Raw genomic sequence first — 25,087 nt, 5'->3', positions numbered from 1 at the left:
TCAACGGAAAATAATACAATAATACTGGGCATAAGGTAGACAAAGGATAATGACTTGATTAGAGGAGATTTTTAAATATGGATATTATTTAATCTATATGTATAAATTCAAAGTAAAAATCTTAAATATAAATCCTAAAAAGGACCTTGTTTTGCAAGAAACTATAATAGGAATTCCTGTATATTTAAAATTAACTGATTTTTTTCCCCAAAATATGTCTGATTATAGGCAACAGGTTTGAGATATGGTGTCTTAACACAAAATACAACTAATGGGACTGTCAGTTATCATTTCCTTCATATATGGATGGGAGATGACACTCTTGATTCAAAGTATTGCTCCACTACTTGTTCTGACAGGAATGATAAGAACTGCAGCAATGATTGGATTTGACAACAAGGATAAGCAAGAACTTAAGAGTGCTAGAAAGGTAAAATAAAGACTGCTGTTACCATCATAATATTTTAAGAGAAAAACAATCAGAGCCCCCAACTTTATGATATATTAACTTCCTTTTTTAGGAATTTTTAAAGTGTTGTATATGTATTGAAATGCATACAGACCGGTTTATGATGGGGTGTAGCTATGTTAGAGCAATAGGGTGCAGGATTTAGAGCATGGTCTCTGGAGTCACACTGGCTAAATTAGATGCCAGATTCTATCACTAACAAATGTGTGACATGAGCAAGTTATGGCAACCTTTCTGGACTCCAACTTCTCCCACTGTAAAGTGGGAATAATAATAATACCCCTTACAGATTTGAGTATTACACAAAACACTTAGCATTATTATATGCAAAACATATATAATGTCTGGAAGACACTAAGCACTCAGTAATGTCAGTCATTATCACTGTTACCTTAGCATGAGGAAATTTGCTAAAATTGTGATTCCCCTGTTCTCTGATTGTTGAATAATTAAATTCCCTTGAACAATTTTGGGTATTTTATTTTTCAAAATGAAGAGGAAATATAATAGTTATGAATATAAGGCAATGCACTGTTATTGATAGTACCTAAAAAAAAGTTTTAGAGACAAGGACCATTTTTACAATGATCAAAATGAACAATTTATTCAATTACTTGGAAAAAGCTTTGACATAATTAAGCTTTGCAAGATCATCATATTCACAAAAACAAGCATTGGATTGGGGGTTTTGGGAAACATTAGTATTATTGTATCATAAAATCTAAGAACTGAAAGCGATGTCATTTGGTCTAACCACTCACCCAAAGTAGGAATTAATCCCTTGTACAACATCCTGTCAAGTGTCCGTCTCCTACCCACCATTTCCCTCCAGTGGCAGTCATAACTTTCTCAGGATGCCTACCTTGGGATAACCTTGACTGTTCTTTCCCTTTTTTTTTTTTTTCCTCCTTTTTTCTTGGTGACCATCTATTCTACTCTTCTTAGCTTTCCCCTTAGTAGAAGCCCAAAGCCTGTTTCTCACAACAGCCTATAGGAGCCTGTAGCAGAGTAAATGCTGAATCTTCTCTTGGCCTCATCCTGAGGTCTTGAAGCTTTAAGTTCTCACATGATACAGGTTCAAAGATTTTTATCACATTGGTGAACATCCTCTGAATATGAAAGTGATTTTAATATCATTTGTGATTTGTATCACAGTAACCGTGTCACAGTTGGTACATTATAAATAGCATGAATATTTGTGGATAAGGATGCTAAGCACATAACCCATCAAAATCTAGTTTGCATGACCCTTGGACCTGTCCACCTTTCTTGCACTAGATAAGGACACTTGCATGTTTACTTGGGTGGTGCTACTGAACTACTACTCACACCTCAGAGACAGTGAAAAGTTGTTTTACCTTCCCTGTGTGCAAATTATTACAACTTCCAAATTAATGGGGTTTTAATTATATTTTACTCAACTTTTATATCATGTTTAGTTATATATGTGCCTTTTGGTTTTTATTTTTCGCATTATTACAACAGTAACCTCAGACTGTACAATCAGTAATTCCAATCCAATAGGAAATGTGTCCTTTCCCAGTAGCTTTTAATCAGTCAGTTTACCAAACACCAAACTAAGATTATGGACCAATAAAACATGTTGATGTTGGTCCTTCTTTGGTTTCATGTTTAGATTTGGATAAATTATCAAATGTTTCATTTTTCAGACTTAAAATGGTCATTTAGTTTAAAAAATACTATTTTCTGAGATTCAGCAATAGTAATCCTTTCACCATTGTGAAAAATGGCAAAGATTTTTTTGTTCTTTTTTTCCTAAAGGTTTTAGCATTCTTATCCAATTTTCTTGCATACTACAGAATATGTTGCAAATGTAGGTTTCCCTGATTTTACTTTGTAATTAATGAGAATTTAGAACAACTCAACATCAAAGTTAAGTGATTTCCAGGTGTCCTGACCACAGTCCAGAAATCTAGTTGTCTCCGGTAACCCAAATTCCTCCTTCAGATAATACTGGATGTCCATTTAGATCTTTCTCTGTTCCACAATCCACTCCACCAGTCTGGAAACAGAATGTGAAAGCAGAAGTTTCTCTTTGAAGTCAACATGTATTCTCATGTCCAAGAAGTTATTCTAAGCCAAAAGTCTTCTCCATTTTGGATCCCATGAGATTATTCCTTACTTTTAAAAATTATATAAATACGGAGAAGCATTAATTATATTTGGGTTAAGTATCTTTCCAAGTTCACAGATATCAAAATGAGATATGGCTGTATATTAAACAGAAATCTACACCCACACACCATGTTACTTCATTGCAATGTTCCTGAGCCCTTTTGCTTGCTATTTATATTTCTGTGCTAGAATAAAACAATTATTTATTTGATTCTCTCTGCTGTCTTCCTGAATTATCTCTAAACTCATAGGACAACTCTTTGCGTAATTGCATATGAACATAATGCTCACTAACATTTGATCCCTTTGTCTATGGAACCAGTTTAAAAACAAATTCAATAAAGAAGGGGACTAAATTTAGAGTCAGTAGGCTAAATCTCTTCAAAAGAAATTTTTCTTGAATCTCTTGTCTTGAAATGTTATTTTCCTACCTTATTTTAGGGAAAACAGAAAGGAATCTAAGAAACCTTGTCAGGAAAACTTACTGACTTGATGTTCTTAATATGTCCCTGGCCCTAAGTGACTGGAATTGACAAGAAATTTAACCTTTACTAATTTTATTTCTATATTTTATTTTCCTATTCTATAAGATAGCAACTGAAGCTGTGGAGGATATACTTACTATAATGTCATTAACAAGAGAAAAAGCCTTTGAGTAAACATATGAGGAGATGCTTCAGACTCAGCACAGTTGATTGTAGATTCATACTGACTCCATTTACTATAGTTTATTCCTGTAAAGGCAGTACTCCTGGATAACTCCAGTCATTTGACTGCCAATTCGTTTGCTCTGGAATCTTTTCTAATAGTGGTATATCATAGTTTTCATATGACTTCATCGAAAAGAACTAGAAGAGGAATCAAGAACAAGCACGGTAGGAATATATGTTTTAGGTCCTCCCGCATTGCCATGAAATATTACTGAGTGCCGAGTGTCCATATTTTTCTTATTTTCTGAGACTAGATTGAGGAAATAACATATTCAAAAAAGAAATTAAGATTGCTCAGCCCTTTGTAGCTCTAAAATAGCTCACATTTTAAAAAGAATATATATACAATAAATGTGATAACTCCATTTAATTTTAAACTAGTCCTCCTTATCACATTTACTTCATGATACTCTTTGTATTACTTTATCAGAGAGATAGCTTTGTGCTCTTTTACACTCATGCTTGTAATTAGTATCACCCTTTAATTTCCACTAATTATTCTCTTACCACAAGATTATGATAGAAACTATTTCTAAACCAAACTTCTTTAACTCTTTCATTTTCTGTCCTTTCACAGACCTTCTCCGTTCAGCTTAAAGAGGAATTTTGTTACACTGAACTATGTAGACTGTATAGCTATAGAGAAAATCATTATATTTTATTTTCTCTGTAACAATTTTCACTAGTTTAAAAAATTACTTTCTCTTTAATTCTTTGAAAAATGTATATCCTCTAAATGATTTCATCGTCTAAATTCATTACTGTTCATTTATTAAAATGACCTTACTATACCTCATGCCTCATTATTTAGTAAATTTTATGCATTTCAGAAATACCTTGAAGAAAGCACAGATCATTGGAAGCTGTTATGCGTTTAGCCATGCCTTTGGATATTTTATCTATGCAGTGGGGTTTCGATTTGGAGCCTGTTTAATTCAAGCTGGACGAATGACCCCAGAGGACATGTTCATGTAAGTTGTACAAATATTTAAATCCTGCAAATGGGTCATGTGTTTAAACTAACGAGAAAGATGTCTAGTTTATAGTGCATTATCATTTAAATCACATATTTGGGGAAAACATGCTAGGGAAATTTTTTAATTTTTTTGTTACTTAATATCTGTAAGTGCAATCTATCTGGTAAAATACTAATACTGATATAATACAGGGAATCTGAGTTACATTCCCAAGTGAATTTCTCTCAGCCTCAGTCTACTAGAATATGGGAATATAGAGGTAAAATCCATTCCTTCCAGAATTTATACAGCTCCATGGAACACCCAGGGTGGAGATGGCATTATCAAATATTACTGTAAATCATATTTATATATAAGATTGAGTTCTTTGATAAGTTTCCAGAAGAAACACATATAAATATTTCTCTTCAAAAAAAAGTCATATCTGGAATTGATCACAGCATCCTAATGAGGTTGCCTCTTTCCAAAGTATTTGTTGGAGCTTCTGTTTTAGAATTCTATTCACATAGTTATTAATTTCTTTACTTCATAGGAACACCTAAATTCACCTTCTGAAATTAGAAAAATTAACTTTTGGGTCTTAATTCAGAGCCTCCTAAGCCTCTTCAAAATGTCAGAATGTTGCCAATGTGTATCATAAATGTCATTGCTAAACATTTAGACCTAGAGAAATCTATACAATATTTGGACTCCAAAGAGTAACATTTTTTAACAGGCCCCCCAAAACATACACATCAGAGCAAGGATCAGACTCTTCAAAGTAATAACTTGCAAGATTACACCTGTTCCAAGAATGCTGCTATTTGGCAAAATATGTTGGGAATTATTCTTTGAGATTTGCCTCCGAAGACATAGGCACATTCTTTTAACCTCCCCACTGGTTATACATAGTTACACTTTGAGGATATATTCAATTTGAGGTAATGACCAGAAGTCATTTGAAGACAAATAATTTCAGAATAACCTGGAATAATGTTTAGTTCCTATTCATGTGATTATTGATTTATTTATCTCTCTATTTCTCAAACATTAACTGAGTTCCCAGGAAGTTTCTTTCCTAGGCACTCAGAAGAAAACAGTCCACAGTTCACCAAGCCAGTATTCCTGAATCTTACTTGACTATAAGGCCACTTAGCAATTTCCTGGAAGCAGATTTCCTTACAAAATGGAATATCTGTATTTAAAATTTCAACAGAAATGATCAGTTTGTTACTCAACAATTGCTGTCCCCTGTTCTACTCTGTTCTACCATTATCTAAACAGTATTACAGTATTTATTGTGAACATACAAACTACAACTATGACACTTAGCCTTGGGCTTTATTCTGATTACATATATTATTTACTTAGATAGATTAAGAGAAACTAAATGTGGGGTCACCTAAATTAATTTATTCAGCTCACTGGCCTCTACTAAATTAGTGAGTTTTTTCCCCCATTCTAATGTAATACAGGCAATTGCAATTAATAGTCAGTTGATTCCAATATGTTGAAATATCAGTCCCCCACCACCACCTCCAACAAAAAACACAATTCCACATCTATTTCCAACTACTGTTATTTCCTGCTCTTCATTACAGTAAAACACTTTTAAAACATTGTCTATGCCCTGTTAAGTAGCAAGTGTCCCTAAATTAGATAAAATCCATTTTAAATTTCATTTTCAGGAGCACTTGTATGACATCATAATAACACTTATATAACAATTTGCAACTTATAAAGAACTTTTATATATGTTATTGCTTTCAGATCCTCACAATAACCCTACAGAATGAGTATTGCTATTATCTCTGTTTAATAGAAACAAAGAATCAACAGCTTTATAATGTGCCAAAGGTCAGACACCAAATAAATGATTCCTAACTTTAAAAAATAATAAAGTTGGTTATATTCCAAGTTTGTTTGCAAACCAGATGTTTGAAACTCAGAACATATTTCCACATGTTGTTCTAAACTTTCTGCAGCTGTCTTTAAATCTCCAATGTCTCATTCATTCAGTATAACTGGTCTTTGATATTAGCAGAAAGAAAGCCAAAATAAATATATTCATACTAATGTAGGATGTCTGATGATTTTGTCAATTCTTCAAAAATGAAGAATTCTTATTTTTAAAAGCAATTGTAATCCAAATTAATTTCTAATGGGTTTACCTGAGGGTAATATAACAAAGCAATCAGGAGAGAATCACCTCATCTTTCATGACAAAACTCAGCAGGCTACCACATGCCTGTCATCTCTGTGGAAGAACTAACTGCTGGTGGACATCTCCACTTGGCTGTCTAATAATATCTTAATGTGGCCAAAACACAAGCCAAGTTTTTTTCTGCCAAAAGTTTCTCTTCCCTAAGACTTCCCCATCTTAGAAATTTAGTAATAATTACTAAGTAATAATTTAGTAATATTTTAACTAATATTTAATAATATTTTATTTGGTAGTAATTTAGGGAAGAGAAACTTGGGGGAGAAAAAGGCTTGAGTTGTGTTTTGTACACATTAGGATACTATTAGGTAGCCAAATAGAGATGCCTAATAGGTAGTTGGATAAGTGTAGTGTTCAGGGCTGGGGTCAAAGTTGGAAATACACCGAAGGGAGTCATTAGGACACAGGTGATATTTGAAACCATCATATTGGATGAAATCACCAGTGAGAGTGTATAGATGAAGAGTGCTGAGAGCTCTAAAGCCCTCCAACATGTGGAGGCCCAGCAGAAAAACAGGAGCCAGTAAAGGACACAGGAAGAGGGACCAATGACAAAGTAGAAAAGCCTAAAGAAAACATTTCAGGAAGGAGATTATCAAATGCTGCTGAGATGTTAAGTTAGGTGAGGTGGGAGAACTGAGCACTGGATGCTATATGGGTGGCTAAGATGGAGGTCAGTGGTGACCTTGATAATGAGTCTTTCTAGTGGCATCGTAGGAGCCAAGGCTTGACTGAATGAGTTTAGGAGAGACTGGAGATGAGAAAGTGTAGAGAACAAGATTAGGCATCTCTTTGGAATTTGTTTTGCTGCAAAGGAAAGCTAAGTGCCATTGAAAGTAGTTAGAAAGGGACTTAATGTCTTGCAAGAGATTTCTTTTTCTTAAGATGGGTGATTATAAAGCAAAGAATTAGTAGTGAAAGAGAAACTGATATGAAGAGATGATTGCAGGAACCCACAGTAAATATCACCACCATCTATACGTTTGCTCAGTGCCCAAATTTGTCATCCTTGTTGCTTCTCTTGCCTTCACCCACCACATACAGCACAAGTCCTGATGACTGTAACTCCAGAATATTCCTCACCATCACTACCCGTGTTACCCCTACGTCTTATCTCCTTGGTTGTGTCAACTGGACCACTGTAACAACCTGCACACTGATGTCCCTGTGTCCACTCTTGCTTCCCTATAATCCATTCCTCACACAGTAGCTAGGCTGATCTTTTAAAACTTAAATCTAATTCCATCAATTGATTAAAATATTGTAATGACTTACCATTAAAATATGAATGAAGCCAAATTCCTTGCTCTAACATGAAAGCCCTCCACGATCAGGCCTTTGCCTTCCTTTCCAACCTCGTCCATCACTGTCTCATCTGTAAACTGCATGTCAGCCCTGCACTTGCCACTTCTGTCCCTGGAACTCCCATCTCAGTGTCTTTTTATTTATTCTTCCCTCTGCCTGAAATGATCATTCCCCAGGTCTTTGCCAGGCTGCCTTTCTCACCACTCAGGCTTCTGCTCTTAAGTCCACTCCTCAGAAAGACTTTTGCTGATGGCCCAAAGATGTCACTTTGCCCCGCCTCATCATCACTTTCTATTCTATTCCTGTGTTTTATTTTATGTACAGCATTCACCAGCATATGAAATTATCTTATTTTGTTTCCATATTTTTTGAGTACATAGACTGTAAGCTCAGGGAGAGCAGGGCTTAGCCTGTTTTGGTCACTGGTGTTTCCTTAGAGCAAAAAACAAGAGCTTGGCATACAATAAACATTTATTGAATGAATGACAACCAAAAATAAGGGGTAAATTTGGAGTGATAGTTTCCAATCATTCCTGAAAATATGCTTCCAGAGTCAACTTTACACATTATTCCTACTTCTCATACACTCTTCTGTTTTTCTTCCCTTCTACATTTACACATCTAACACCAGAATGCTTTGGCAGAAGGACTGGGTCTAAGTCAAGGAGAACCATTTATATGAAAATAGGATGTTTGTGACTGGGAGTCTACCTCTTATATAATGAAATTCGTTCAGTTAAAACTAAACTAAGAATTTTCTTAGCTGAAGAATAATACAACCTCAGAATCTTGCTAATTACTATCATGCCTGCAAGTGACGTCAGGCAGCACGTTTCTTGAAAGCGTCCTCTCAAGACTGCCAACCATTTTGTTTCATATGATAATCACTGTAACAGCAAACCAACTGAGTGACTCAGCATTAAAAATTTGTTATGCATTATCTTCTTAGTCCTCTCATCTACCCTATGAAATACTATGATTCCCATTCTACATAAGGGGAAAATTAAGACTCAAGGAGGTTACCTAACTTGCTCAAAGTCACTTAATCAGCAAGTGGTAGAGTACAGATTCAAGATACCAGAAGCTTTGCTTAGTAGACATTTAAAAATTTTTTTATCATTATGCTTATTATTGTTACTGATTATTGTAGAAACTTTCACAGAATCCTTCTATAAAATTTTTTAATTCTGAATATTCAGAGCTGGGCTAATTCTTAACACAAAAAGAATAAGTAACTTGCTTAATGTTATTCTAAAATATAGGAAAATCAAAATCAATACAAAATTCCTCCTCCTACTAGTCTACCACACTTCCTGGATTTATTCTCATTAAATTCATTAAAAAGGCTCATTTATAGAGAAATAAGCATTTTAGCTGTCAGAACATATGTAGGACTATTAACAAGAGAGGAATGATTAATGAACAGTATCACATTGGTATTTCCCAGTACCCTGAGGGAAGGAAGAAATTGGGAGCTATCTGAGCCAGAGCCACTAGTATCAGTTTTTATTTGAGTTACATTCAGCCACACTATGGACAAAGTAAAGAGACCCATCCTTTTATAGTATGGAAAAAGGGGAGAGTCTCTAGAAAATAGGGGTACAAGATTGTGCAAAAATAGATGAGATTTGTCTTCAATACCAAAGTCTCCAGCCTCATTAAAGACCGAATGTGGCCCCCAACCACCATGAATGTGTCACAAGTGTCCCTACAGTAAATTATAACTGGCCTAGAAGACTCTGTGCCTTCCAGAATCTAAGGTGATGGCTTTCTATCTCATCAACTAACTGAATGGACCAAGTGGAATTTATTCTGGGGATGCAAGGACAGCATAATATTAATAAATCAATCAACATCATATACTACGTTAACAAAAAGAAAGATTAAAAATCACATAATCATCTCTATACATGGTGAAAAAGCATTTGAGAAAATTCAAAATCTATTCATGATAAAAACTCTCAACAAAATGGGCATAGAGAATATGTACCTCAATACACTAAAGGCCATATATTACGAATAAAGAGCTAACATCATACTTAATGTTGAAAAGCTGAGAGCTTTTCCTTTAAGATCAGGAACAAGACAAGGATGTCCGGTCTCACCACTCTTATTCAACATAATACTGGACAAGACAAAGATATAAAAGGCATTCAAATTGGTAAGGAAGAAGTTAAATTGTCACTGTTTGCAGATGACATGATATTATACATACAAAACTCTAAAGACACCACCAAAAACTATTAGAACTAGTAACCTGGATACAGCAAAGTTGCAGGATCCAAAATTAATACACAGAAATCTTGTAGCATTCCAATATACTAACAACAGACTAGCAAAATAGAAATCAGGAAAAAAAAACATTTATAATTGCATCAGAAAGAATAAAATACCTGGAAATAAACCTAACCAAGGAGGTGAAAGACCTGTCCTCTGAAAACTGTAAGATACTCATGAGAGAAATTAAAGAAGACACCAATAAATAGAATTCTATCCATGCTAATGGATAAGAAGAACTAATATTATCAAAATGGCCATCCTGCCCAAAGCAATTTAAAAATTCAATGCAATCCCTATCAAAATACCAACAGCATTTTTCAATGAACTGGAACAAACAGTTCTAAAATGCATATGGAACCACAAAAGACATCAAATAGTCAAAGCAGTCCTGAGAAAGAAGAGCAAAGCTGGGGAAATTACACTCCTGACTTCAAGCTCTACTACAAAGCTACAATAAACAAAACAGTATGGTACTGGCACAAGAACAGACCCATAAATCAATGGAACAGAATAGACAACCCAGATATAAACCCCACATATATAGTCAACTAACATACGATAAAGAGGCCATGAATATACATGGGGAAAAGACAGCTTCTTCAATAACTGGTATTAGGAAAAGTTGGACAGCTATATGAAAGAAAATTGAGCTACTCTCTAGTCCATACACAAAAGTAAATTCAAAATGGATCAAAGACCTGAATGTGAGACATGAAACCATTAACTCTTGGAAGAAAACATAGGCAAAAATCTCTTGAACATAAGTTTGAGTAATTTTTTCCTGGACACATCTCCTCAGGCAAGGGAAACAAAATAAAAAATGAACAATTGGGACTACATCAAACTCAAAAGCTTGTGTATAGCAAAGGACACCATCAACAGAACAAAAAGGCAACCTACAGTATGGGAGAACATATTCTTAAACAATCTAATAAGGGATTAACATCCAAAATATATGAAGAACTCATATACTTCAACACCAGAAAAAAAAAAACAATTAACCCAATTAAAAAGTGGGTGGAGGGACTGAACAGACATTTCTCCAAAGCAGAAATACATATGGCCAACAGGCACAAGAAAATATGCTTCACATCGCTGATCATTAGGGAAATGCAAATCAAAACCACAATGAGATATCACCTCACAGCAGTGAGAATGATCACTATCCAAAAGTCAAGAAATAATAGTGTTGATGAGGATGTGGAGAAATGGGAACCCTCCTACACTGTTGGTGGGAATGTAAATTGGTACAACAGCTGTGGAAAACAGTATAGAGGTTCCTCAAAAAACTAAAAATAGAAATACCATTTGATCCAGTAATTCCACTTCTAGGAATTTGACCAGAGAACAAAATCCCTGATCCAAAAAGATATACACACCCCTATATTTACTGCTCCATTACTTAGAATAGCCAAGACATGGAAGCAACCTAAGTGTCCATCCATAGATGAATGGATAAAGAAGATGTGGTACATATACACATGGAATATTATACAGCCATAAAAAGAAAATAAATTCTGCCATTTGCAAAAACATGGATAGATCTAGAGGGTATTATGCTAAGTGAAATTATCCAGACAGAGAAAGACAAATACCATATGATTTCAGTTATTTGTAGAATATGAAAACAAAGCAAAACAGAATGAACAAAATAGCAGTAGAAATTGAGAAATGACTAGTGTTACCATGGGAGAGGAGTTGAGGTGGTTGGGTGGGGAGGGCAGGGGGGATAAATGGGCACAAAAATTCTCATTCATAAAAAAAACAAAATTAATGTAGTGAGGATTCAGTGACAGGAGCCCCATGAACCCATGGAGAACTTACAGAACTAAGGAAGAGGCCCAGAACCTGAAAATCTTTCCAACACCTCTTCCTGCTCAATATTCTCTTCCTTCCCTCAACCCCAGCCAATGCAAAGACTTTTGCTATAAATTTAGTATAAATACATGTAAGTATAAATTATAGATAAGATTTCTTCTTCTATGGGCAATTTAAGCTTAAGAAAGATATGGAAGTTAAATTCTAGGTTTTTTAATTCCTATTTTACATGTTTGTGCCTCAAGAATTAGTTCAACATGAAAATCATTTCTCAACTGTGCAATATTTCTTATAATTTTATTTATAGGAATGAAGGAAATGTATAGGCAAATATTGTAGATTAATACTTTGACAAATGTTTTATTGGTTACTTTAAAATATTTGTGTCATTATATCAAATTATTTATCTTTATATATCCTAAATGGGTAATATTCCCAAGATCAACAGGGGCACAGGAGGTTGGCCTGAACATTTCCCTGGAGAAGGCTCTTAGTTCAAATGCCTCCAGGAGTTTGGACCAAATTTGAAGGATCTGGCTTAACTCTGTTATGGAGTTATAGCACTGTTTGTTACACATAAATAGTATTTGAGTGGACATAAATTGCAGTTTAGTTCACTTTAGATAATTGGGCCAGAATAGGTTAGGACAGGTTCTTCTTAACAGAAGCTACTATTTTTATAACAGACTCACTAGGGGACAAAGTAAATAAGAGAAAAATGTCCTTGATTCAACCCCTGATAGTCCCATCACCACAGTTAGGTTACTCTATATAATCATGAACTTCAACCGCCACCCAATTTACAATCCCCTCAAAACACACACAATAAAGACAGCACCAGGGCTTTTAGCTGGTACCCTTCCTTCTCTACTGAAACTTTTTTTCTTGCTCCATTGTGTATCCTTTAAGTCATTTATTTCTCAGAAACACAAGTTTTAAATGGAAGGCCTTTCTCACCTTCTTGATAAATTTCCATTTTAAGAGGGACCTAACAAAGACATTAGCCTCTGTACATTTATGCCTGATGCTTAAACTGACTTTTATTCGTGGTAATTTTAGAATGGGTAGATATTTTGGCATATCAGAGGAGGAAGGTAGTTTCTCAGTTGTTCTGAGAAGCCTCTATCTCCGTAGGACTAGAATCTAAGCCTCCTGACTCATATACAATATCTTCCCATCTCACTTGCTGACTCTTGGATCAGACTGAAGCTTAAGTTTGAGTCAGTCAGGTTTTTTCCTCTCAGTTAAAAGCAAAAACAAAAACTCATGTTACCTAAACTCAATAAGCACTTCTGATATTTATCGCTGAATATTAAACATTACATATTTTGAGCTTTAAACAAATTCTGTAAATATTAGTACTAAAAATGCCTTGATATCACAGAACTAGTGGCTGCAATAATTTTAGCATCAGACATCACAGTAAACTGGTTGTTTTTATATTTTATACTCTGTTTAACCTTCATAAAGAAAACAAGATTCAGGATCTGTAGTCTAGGTTACCAAAGAAATTGCATTAACATCCATCCCTTGGTAGGTTCTGTCTCCGTAGAAACTCAGAGACCAGACATGTTTACCTTGCTGTGATCTAGCACAGCAAACAAGCAACTGGGTTTTGTAATGTCCTTTTACTGCCTAATGTTTAAGCATTGCCAGTGAGGGGAGAAGGGTAGGGGGATGGGTGAAATAGGTGAAGGGGATTAAGAAGTATAAACTTCCAGTAATAAAATAAGTCATGGGGATGAAAAGCACAGCATAGGGGATATGGCCAATAATATTGTAACTTTGTATGGTGACAGATGGTAACTAGACTGATGGTGATTATTTCATAATGTATATAAATATCAAATCACTGTTATACACCCAAAAATAATACAATATTATATGTCAACTATACTTCAATTTTAAAGTAAATAAATAAGTAAATATTGCCAGGGAACTTGTCTAGTCTTAGGTGAATTATATCTTTAGCTCTGCTACTGAAATGCATTATTTTTCACTCCAGTGAAATGTTTTCATATCTAAAATGAAAATGAGAGAAAAATATTTAACAATGACCACATAATATACCACATATCTCTAAATATTCTGGATGCTTTCAGACATCACTGGCACACTTACCATTTTATAATTAACATGTTTTGAAACTGAGATCATAATCTATAGCAAACCTAAAAGATCAAAGCTCTTCTTCAGGCTTGCTGAGGTGTATTTTATTCAGATTTTGTTGTGAGGACCTTAACAAAGTACAAACTCCCTGCTTGCTCTCTTTAATCAGGTAATACTTCAGGCAGATAACCAATCACCTGGCATCAATTATCTGTTCTAGCTACATTATATGCAAAGAAAAAGAAAAACAAAACCTACTCATATCTACTATGTAAATTTAGATCTCACCACTGGAGAGTCATTCTTTCTATTGTTAGCTGAATTCTCTGTCAAATCTCCAAGCAAACCTTATATCAAGGTGGCTAAGAAGTTTTATATTCACTAGTTAGGGCCTCTGATCTTTGTCTCTAAGTGGAAAAGAAACGTTTAAGATTACGTGAGTCCAAGGTTATTTTGGTGTACAGTGCAAGGGATATTCACCGTGTGGTAGAAAATTACAAAAGAGATAACATTATTGGGTCTTTAGCATTAGTGGTGCTGTCTGGGCCAAAAGATTATATTCCTCTGCCTGCTTTTCCTTTCCTTTTAGAGATACACTGTTGGGCCTAACTGAAATTCAAATGCTTCATCTTGCGTTAGAGTTTTTATTGCAATTGCCTGTGGAGCTATGGCCATTGGAGAAACACTTGTTTTGGCACCTGAATATTCAGGAGCCAAATCTGAGGCTGCTCATCTGTTCGCTTTGTTGGAAAAGAAGCCAACTATAGACAGCTATAGTCAAGAAGGGAAAGAAGCAGTAAGCACAGCTATGATTTTAAATCTCCAGTTACTATTAATTATCCACATGCATGCTTCCTAAATGGAGACCTAATTAAAGGTATTATTTGATAACTTTGCAAAAGATAGTACTATGAAGAGAGGTTGTGTAAAATAACTGTTATGGCTATAAAGGGAAAGGAGGGTTCTGTCTTAATTGAATTTTCACTTCTAAGTTTAAATTTAAATTCGTTTTAATTAAAATTTCACTTCTACTAAAATACACATTTAAAATATTTAACACTTTAAAATATATACTGCTAGTTTATTTGCTTGATGCCATGAGAATGCTCTTAAACAAAGGACTGATTTATATATTTTATTTTATTTAGACAGCAAAAGTTTTAGTCTTGGGTGAAGATTTGCCAAAGGATTTGTCTTTTTCTCTGATAATATATGCAAGGTAAATAATGTCCTGCTGTTTCAGGCACCATTTTTCATGGGAAATATATCTACCAACAGAAGAGGAAAAAACTGTATTTATTAAGTTCACATATTTATTTAGCCACAAACTCTAAAAGACTGTGGATATTAAAAGGGGATTATTAGATTATTTGAAAACAAGCCTCTCATAGTAGTCTTACACATTAAATTTATAGTTAAGACCTTCTTGACATATTAAATTTAAAAGGAAGGATAGGCCTTAGGTATATACTCAAAAGAAATTTTTCCTTTAAAATTATTTCTCTCTAGAATTGTAACAGTGTATTTTTATGTATGGCAGCTTAAAATAGTACATTGTCACTAGAGCTACATAATTATTAAAAGGAATGCTGTCTGTTAGTGCCAGAAAAAAAATATTGAAGTTCTCAAATGCGCAAAGATATATCACAGTCAAAATAGGATTTCATACTTGTCTTTTGGAAAGCAAAGAATGTAGGAAACTTTTTTTAAAATTAAATATATAATAATAGTGCTACTCTTATTTCTTTCTAAACATTACAATAGAGGAATTAAGTGTGTCACTGATAAATGTCCTCACAGAACTATATACATGGCATAAAATATGGAAGTGTTTCTTAAAAAGATTATAAAATTAAGTTATTTAATCTTCATTTTATTTAATATACAAATACTTCTAAATATCACTGCCTATGCTTTTTAAAAATGAAAGTCTTGTAAAACAACATTGGTAAATATTGGTAATTATTTAAGTTAGGAGGTAGGCATATGGCAGTCTATTACATTATTTTCTCTGTTTTTATGGATGTTTAAAATTTTCCATACTAAACTATTTTAAATAGTAAGAATAAATTTTTAAATGTATTAAAGTCTGTAAGTCTGGAATATTTCTCTATGACTTTCCCAAAGGCACCAGAGCATACACAGAAATAATTGCACTCTCCATTATTCTGCGGTATTTTAGGGTGTTTTTTTTAACTTGTTTCACACAAATAATATTCATATGTTTTAGGGGGCAAAACAGAAAGCATTAAATAAACTAAAAATAAGGAACTACTATACTTAACATTTTACTATTTAGCTATTTAGCTATCCCAGACTTTTTTTCTAATTCTAGAACTCTTAACCACATGTTAACATTTCTTTCCTTTGACAACAAAATAATATCATCATTAAACCTTTTTTGGTCCTCTTCCACACCATCTACCCCTGCTCCTACCTTTATGCTGGGCTCAGAATTTGCTGAGCAGGACTATTAAACCTGACTACTTAAAATTCAGTTGATTGAGGGAAAACATGAAGTTCAAAAGAATCTAAAATTTTATGAACCCAAGATATAAAAGGAAATTTAATCATCATTTAGTGATAGTTCTGGAAAATCTGTGATAAACATCCCTGTGTATATAAATATTAGTTTACATATTACTAACCACTAAAGAGATTAAAGCACCAAGAGAAAAATAAACTTTTAACCAAGTAGCACTGCCAAATAATGATCAATTGAAAATGAAGATAAATCTGAATTCAAAGATAGTGTTTATTAACTGTAAAACATGGTCCAATTTACAAAATAACATTTATACATACAGTTAATGAGAACCCCAACTATTCAGAATTAAGCAATAAAGATCTGTAAAGCATAAACAATTTTTTTAAATGTATTTATTCAAGGTAGCTGGTCAAACAGCTCATCTACAGGTCAGACTGTGTCTAGGTAGTGAAAGAAACCCATGTGGTTTAGGAATGTGGTGAAGTCCAGTAGTGAAGACAACAAGAAGTACAGATATAAAAATCTAAACAAAAATGACAGAAACCAACATGCAGCCAGCAGCTCTACAGAGAGGAATACAATGTTTATAATTCAAATGATTGTGGAAACATGCACAATTTTCAGAAAACACTCAGCCCATGTGCTATAATATGTTACAACCTTTCTAAATCACCCTTCTAAACACTGCAAAATTTCTTTCACAGGACACCTTTGAAGGGAATATAGAGTTTCGAGAAGTCTCTTTCTCCTATCCATGTCTCCCAGATGTTCTCACCCTTCATGCTTATCCCTCAGTGTTGAGAAAGGGAAGACAGTAGCATTTGTTGGAAGCAGTGGCTGTGGGAAAACCACTTCTGTCCAACTTCTGCAGAGATTTTATGACCCTGTGAAAGGACAAGTGGTAACACTGAATTTAAATACAGCTTATCTGGGGATTAGTAGTGCTGTTCTTAAATATTCCCTTGGGCATAGGCATCCTGACTGGTTTGGGCAGGGCAAACAGTGCAGTAGTTTAAAAAAAAAAAAAAAAAGAACTCTATCCCTTAACTAAGAGAGCAAGCAAACCAAGAACGGAAATGATACACAGGACTTTGAGGCTAAGTACAAAGACCCAAAGATTCTTCAACCATTTTGGCAGCAGAAAGTTTGATCTTACAAGCCATGGAATTCATTTAGAATATAGGTGCTAGAGAATGGGTCTGTTACCCACATCTGAGCTCTTTCTTATTCTTGTCTGGTTTAACACAGAGATAATAGTTTCCTCTGCCTCCCTGATCAGTCTTCCTGCTGTTCCTGGTGACCATCACCACAGCTTGCTGGCTTTCAAAACCTTATGCATAATTAGAGCTTATTTTCATCAGCTCCATTAAGACCTGCATCCTGATCTCAGAAAAATGCAACCTCTCCCCACTTGGAACTCCAACAACTGTTTTTTTCACCTGGCCCTTTTCTTACTCTACCTTATACTCGAGTTTTCAGGTATCCGCTCCCCAAAAACTACACCACATCACACACATACACACACACACACACACACACACACACACACACACACACAATTTCCTGTTCTGCTCCTCCTTCCTACAAAAACCTGTAAGCCCCTAAAAGTCAAAGACGTGTCATTTTATCCTCATTCTCCTACAATTTAGTCTTTTCCCCATCACAGCTTCTCAATGACTATCTGCAAAACAGAACAATCCCAAATGGCACCCTTGTTATAATGATAACAATGAAGTAAGTCACATTTATCTGTTTGCACATAGCATAACATACCCCCTCCTTTAAACCCTCCAGTTGTTTCCCACCACAGTTAGAATAAACCAGAGTCCATACTGTCAATCAAGGTCTTTCATGGTCTGACCCCTGCCTTTTTCTCCAAACTCTTCCCCTATCACTCCCCACTCATTGTGCACTGTGTGTCAGTCTCATTGCCTTCTTTGTTCCTTAAACATACTTATGGGCCTTTGTTCTTGTTATTCTCCTGCTTAGAATTTTCTTACTCTAACTTCTTTGCTGGCTCTTTCTCATTATTCCTGTCTCAATCCAAATGCTACTTCCTTATGTAGGGCTTCTTAGACATCGCTATAGAAAATAATGCATCCACCCACTCCCTTCCCATATCCTCAGTCACTCTCTATCCCATTATCCTGTCTTCATGACACTTTGGAGTTATTTGTCAGTGTGTTTATTACCTGTCTCTGTTCACTAGAATATAAACTGCAAGAGGGCAAGAGATTTGTCTTGTTTACCACTTCGGCTCCAGTGCCTGAAGAGTTCCCATCACATAGTAGGTATCATCAAATGTCAGTTGAATGTTGTTATATGTCCAAGTGAAAAAACATAGCTATGTGCAAAGCAACCTATTTCTACATGTGGACAACTGTCTCAGTCTACACCTAATGCTCTCACTGAGTGTTAATGAAGTGAGGTCCTGTTACAGTGGAGGTTGGTCATTTCTACCTGACTGCAGCACAGAGCACCAGGCTTTACCCTAGACTCCAGGAAGGTCTTCAGAATATGGGGCCATTCCTAGAAATGTCAAGTAAGTTTTACTCAGTCAGACACTGTCTGCTTCTATATATCATATGATTTATAAGCCTGCCTTAGGTAATGTTACATTATGAAACAGCTTGAATTCCTAACCTTCTTGTTATAATCTGTATATGTTTGAATACAGTAAACTGTTAAATGATACAGCTCTTGGATCTTCACATACCATTCTCCATTCTGCTTTTGGCAGCTATTTGATGGCGTGGGTGCAAAGGAATTGAATGTACAATGGCTCCGTTCCCAAATAGCAATCGTTTCTCAAGAGCCTATGCTCTTCAACTGTAGCATTGCTGAGAACATTGTCTATGGTGACAACAGTCATGGTGTGCCACTAGAGGAGATAAAAGAAGTAACTAATGCAGCAAATATCCATTCTTTCATTGAGAGTCTCCCTGAGGTAAGAAAATACCTGAAATCTTGAACTATAATGCTGCCAAGTAAGCCCAAGTCATTTACTGGGCCTAAGTGGATGTTTTTATGTGCTCCTTGGATTATGCAGTTTATTTATTGCCAGCATCTAATCTAAAGTCAGATGCAACAAGCAAAGTTTGAGATTTTTGTGTGACTGTTTTTTCCCAGGATCAGACTGTATTAACACTGGATTTTTATATTTTTATTTTTCACTTCCTATCCATTTACATTGTACTCCTGTCTATACCATCATCATCCCCCTCTGGACCACTCCAGTAGCTTCTTAGTAAGTCTCCCTGCTTCCATTCTTGTCCCTTTATAATTATTCTTCCTCACAGCAACTAGAGGGATCTTTTAAAAACATAAATTAGATCATATTTCTCCCTGCTTAAAACATTTGAATGGCATCCCCTTGCACTTAAAATAAAGTCCAAACTCCTTCTGTGAGCTGCTTGCCCTTCCAGTTCCTTCCTCACCATGTGCTCACCACACTGGACTCTCTTCTGTCTAATGAACAGGTCAAGTTCTTTCCTATCTCAGGACATTTACACTTTCTATTTCTTCAGCTGGAACCTCCCTTCCTCTGGCTCTTTGCAGAGCCAGCTTCTCAACTTTCACATGTCCCCTTTGCAGAGGCCTTCCTCGGGACACCTCATTCAAAGGAGTCCCCACGACTCCTATGGCCTATCACAGAGAGCGCTTATCGGTCTGAAATTACCCAAGTACTTACTGACTTGTTTGGCTTCTCTCCTCACTGCAGTGTTAGGTCCTTGTCTGCCATTTTTGGCAACTCTGTATTGGCTGTGACAGCTGACACAAAATCTCAGATGACCTACAGGCCGTCTCCTGGAAATATGGGCCTGGGAGAGGAGTTGAAGCAACACTACCTTTGTCTTGAGGATCCTCTGAAAAACACACCGGGTATATAGATGTCCCACAGACCCCACAATATCACACAGTAGCAGCTCTTATGTCACATCATGATTTCTGGAGTAAGACTTTGACCACTGGAACCACCCTAGAACTTCTCTTCTGGGCTCACAGGGATTCTCCAGAATGCAGTTGCTTTAGAATTAGACTCTGATGCTCCCTCCAGGACCCAACAAGCTTTTAGCCCCATGTACATATTGGGGAGCCATTGCCCCTTGAGCATCTCATAAAACATATGATTTCAGAGTGCTCAACCTCCCAGTGTTTGCCAGAATATTTAGATTTTCAGTTTAAATAGGAAAGAATGATACTCTATGGTTACTCTTTAAAAAACAAAAGCCTTCAGTTTAAGTATCTGAAAATGTTCTTTGGTACTGAAACAATAGATATATCCACATTTATAATCTTTTCTACTTAATGATGGTCAAAAACATCTGAATTGAATCAAGGCCAAGGAATGCAAAGTGTTTTTAAGCTATATTATATTTTCTTCAGCTACACTACAAGAATCCATGTACAATTTAAGCCAGACTGGTGCAAAGAACTACAAACCCATTATGATTCCCACCCAGTCCTTCCTCAATTTTTGGTTTAATATTGGATTGTCTAATTCAAATGGGAACTTTTTAGTGTGTGGAAATGAATGACAGTTTTATCTGATTATCCTGCCCTATGATTCCAAATTTAATAAAACACATTTTATGAAAAGGGGGGCCAGCCTATTGGAAGTCCCAGAGAAAATTACAGAGGGGATAGCCAAAGTCTGTTTTCTTTGTAAAGCATTCACTTTTAAAATACACTTCTACTGGACTTCAGTAATTCAGACACCCATTGTTTCACATAAAGCAAGCAATGTGCATTTTAAATTAAAATACAAACTTTGAGATAAAGTAGACACATTTATCATAAGGTTGTGTCCCAGGCTATCTTGATTCCTACTCTCACGCAAATGGCACCCTCCAAAGGCAGTCAGATGTGAGGGAAAAGGCAATTTGTTTGACCTTCCCCAGCTTACTAAGACTAAATGAGCGGTGTATTAATCACATGGTACATCTTCTCTGTGATACAGCCACAGAATCCACCTTTAGAAGGTTGTACACTTGGACTTGCTTTCTGTGGAGCTCATCCATCCACACATCCTTGTTTGAGTACCAATGGGATGTATTTGTTAGACAACTGGTAAGGGCTACTAAAAAGCAGTTTGAGTCCTTGGAGGGAAGCAGATCAATGGGGTGATCTCAAAAGCCCAAGGGAGCCTGCTTGTACCAACTGAACTTATCAATTGGTACAAGAAATTTCCTTTACCCATTGATGGAGGGAATCACTGGTAAAAGGGGTCATTAGTAAGTGGGAAAGCGGTGGAAACATTGTGAAGTACTAAATGTCACTGTTATGTCCTGATAATATCAATGGCCTGTGACTGTCTCAGATGTGCTGATAGGGAATTAGTGAGAACCAAAGTGGAGAAACCCAATGATTTCCTTGTGTTTAGATACTTTAAATCATTTTGAACTGAAAATAGAAGGCAATGTAACTAAATGGGAAAAGGCTTATGTTTACTGAGAAATCTTTTTTGCCAGTAACTTGAACAACTCCTTTGTAGAAGTACAATGGCAAAGGTCAGATTATATATGTAAATGAGATGGTAGTGTTTACTGCTGGTTTAGCATTTATTTGTGATAAAACCCAAGAATAGATTTCAGCATTTGTTGGGACACAAATTTTCCAGAGTAGCAAAATTTAAAATATTTAGATGGTTCTCACGCAGAATTGCCATGCTAATCTAAATAACCAAGACTTGCTTTCTTAACTGCATGTTCCTATAATAGAAATACAACACATAAGTTGGAGTGAAAGAACACAGCTTTCTGGTGGCCAGAAACAAAGACTAGCTATTACAAGGGCTCTTCTCCAAAAACCAAAAATTTTATTGTTGGATGAGGCCACTTCAGCCCTTGACAATGAGAGTAAAAAGGTAATATCCTCTTCTTTCATCTCAAAATATAGTATCAGATATGAGAGTGGAGTATCATGGAAGAAGTAAAGGTCAGCTTGGGGAAAGAAAGGCTAGAGAAAATTGTAGTCATAGGGTCCCAGTTCCAATTAAGGTTATGGCCTTCAAAAAAGGTTAGAGGCTGTGGGAAGGGGGAAGAAAGTTGGGATACAGGGCATTTCATTTCTAGAAAGGTTCTCTCACTTGAATTGGTCTCATTATGAAAACGGCCCAATGCTTGAAATGTTTCTTCACTCAAGGAAAAAGCCCAAGAAAAATAACTTTCCTATTTTATTATTCTAATGATGCCACACAAATTAATTAAGCAATCTACATGCATAAAGGAGTGATCTCCACTACAGTGCCAGAGCCTGCTAGTTATTCCACCTATTAGCTCTATTAGCTCCAATTGAGGAGGAAACAAGGAAGCAGACATATGACAACAGACCTATAGTGCAAGCTCCTTCAGATACTTAATTTTGCTATGTCCTTGTCCCTTAGTAGTTTCTTGCACATAGCAGGTACTTACTTGTTGTATGAACATTGGTTGCATGAATGATAATCCTTAATATTTATTGAGTGCTCACTATATACCATTATCAAATCCTCAAAACTTGATAAATTAGGTTATTTTATTGTGCTGTTTTTACAGATTAGCACACTAAGACTTAGAAAGTTAATTTGCCTAAATTCTAATAGAGGGTGTCTGACCTAAAAGCCCATGTCTGACCACCACACAATTGCTATTTGTACTGATTATCATTCTTGATTTCCAAGGAGACAGTTGTTATGGAAAAAAAAAACACGACTTTTGGAATCAAACATAACTGGGCTCTAATCCTGGACTCATCAGTTACTAGCAGTGTGATCTTGGTCATGTGACCTGGACTTCTCAAATCTCAGTTTGCTTATAGAAAAATAAAAATATCCCCACCTTACAGGGTTATTACAGAATTTAAATGAGATATCCATTATTGGAATGTGCATTTTATGTATTTAACAAATATTGATGTTCACTCTCATTTCCTTTACATTGCATTAAATCCTCATCACAGCTGACATGCTGTTTTATCCAGGACAGTTCTACACCTAAATTCTAAAAATAAAAAATTTTTTTAATTTTAAGGATTAAAGTAAAAGAAGTAACTAAATTAAATAGTTCTATTAGGTGTGGAAATAGTACTACCTGGCTGCTTATGTATAAACAGTCAACTCATTTTTATTCGTTGCCACAAGTTTTTCAATTTAAAATCTTACTTAATGTCTTCATAATTACTTTTGCTAGATTTCTATTGAGTAGGGTTAATATTTCACAAAGTAGGGCAATTTCCTTAGGGATAATCAGGTGCACAAATAATGTTACTAGATTGCCTTAATCAATTTGACAAGGGCAAGTTTATTAGCATTTAAGCCAAGCTAGCGATCACAGGGCCGTTTCTCTTTCAGGTGGTTCAACATGCTCTTGACAAGGCCAGTAAGGGGAAGACGTGCTTAGCGGTCTCTCACAGACTCTCCACAATACAGAACACAGATTTGATAGTGGTTCTGTGCAATGGAAAAGTAAAGGAATTGGGAACTCATCAAGAGCTCCTGAGAAACAGGCACATATGTTTTAAATTAGCAAATGCACAGTCAGTGAAATGATGCTGTCAGACTTAGCACATATTTCAATCTTTGTGTAATGCAAAGAAAGAGTCCTTAGTAATTATTTGGCATGCTTTGATCTCTTTTATTGTATGTATCAATACCTAGAATCATGCTATTCAAGCACAGATATGCTGTGTTTACATACCATCAACACTTCAGATGTTTAAAAGAAAACAAAAATTTGCTAAACTTGTTTAAGTGAGATAATGTCTCTATCCCTCACTTTATAAAAATGTTCTAACACTCTTGCTTTGGAGTAACTTTATGCAAAATGAATCACTTTTCCCATCAACTTCTGCTAAAATTAGGGATATATTCTAAGGGGAGAAAATTAGCCAGTTAAGCAAGTTGAAAGAATTTAGCAATGAGAGAGTATGATGTAGTTGGACATGCCATTATATCCCTTTGTCAGGGAGCTAGGGAGGATTACAATTTAAAATTTCTGGCAGAATTCCACTTCACGAGTAGGGATATGCCTCACATGATCCAGCCTGAAGATTCCATTACTCCAAGTTTTGAGTCTGGCTGAGTAAGTCACAGGCTTACCTGTGTATGAGTAATTATTTACAGTACTTAAAATAAGAGCTACTTTTATTATAAGTGAAACATTTTTAAATGCCTCTCTCTATTATTCAATCAAGTAATTTATTAAATTTTATGCATGCATTATTGTATGTAATATATGTATGATTTAACAGTTCTGTGTAAATAACAATTTTGGTGAACTGAGTCATGTTTTCAACTTACTTAAACACATAATTTTACCTAGTAATTTTATTTCTATTAATTATATTTTCTTTCATTTACAGTGATACAGCTAGCCTTTCTAAAGTGCACTATGCTAGTGATCTGAAATCTTGTAAAAATTACTAAAACCATTTGTGTATTATGACACTTTTTTTAAAAATGCAGAATAAAAATAGGCCTGGGGGTTTGAGAACCAGATGTATTATTTAGAAGCATTGGCACTGAAAGCCTTGGGGCTACTTTGCTATGCATGGATACAGAACTCTTAGTTGTTTCTCCTTCCAGCATAGGGTGTGCAGGGGAAAAGGCAGGATTCT

The 25,087-nt window shown here is 35.4% G+C and overlaps 1 protein-coding gene across 1 annotated transcript in view; it reads left to right on the top strand.

Annotated features, from left to right (window-relative positions):
• Nucleotides 1-24,020, top strand: part of ABCB5 (ATP binding cassette subfamily B member 5) — an 89,872-nt gene extending 65,852 nt beyond the window's left edge. Inside the window, 11 exon segments of the mRNA XM_073239997.1 lie at nt 229-272; nt 274-430; nt 3,196-3,295; nt 4,127-4,286; nt 14,644-14,800; nt 17,197-17,272; nt 17,275-17,393; nt 19,233-19,439; nt 22,213-22,237; nt 22,240-22,358; nt 23,823-24,020. Coding sequence (XP_073096098.1) covers nt 229-272; nt 274-430; nt 3,196-3,295; nt 4,127-4,286; nt 14,644-14,800; nt 17,197-17,272; nt 17,275-17,393; nt 19,233-19,439; nt 22,213-22,237; nt 22,240-22,358; nt 23,823-24,020 — 1,362 coding nt within the window.
• The last annotated feature ends 1,067 nt before the right edge of the window (nt 24,021-25,087 follow it).

This window comes from Manis javanica, chromosome 6 (genome assembly GCF_040802235.1).
Source record: "Manis javanica isolate MJ-LG chromosome 6, MJ_LKY, whole genome shotgun sequence".
NCBI lineage: Eukaryota > Metazoa > Chordata > Mammalia > Pholidota > Manidae > Manis > Manis javanica.
The sequence above is the reverse complement of the archived record's forward strand: the minus strand, read 5'-3'. Positions and strand labels throughout refer to the sequence as shown.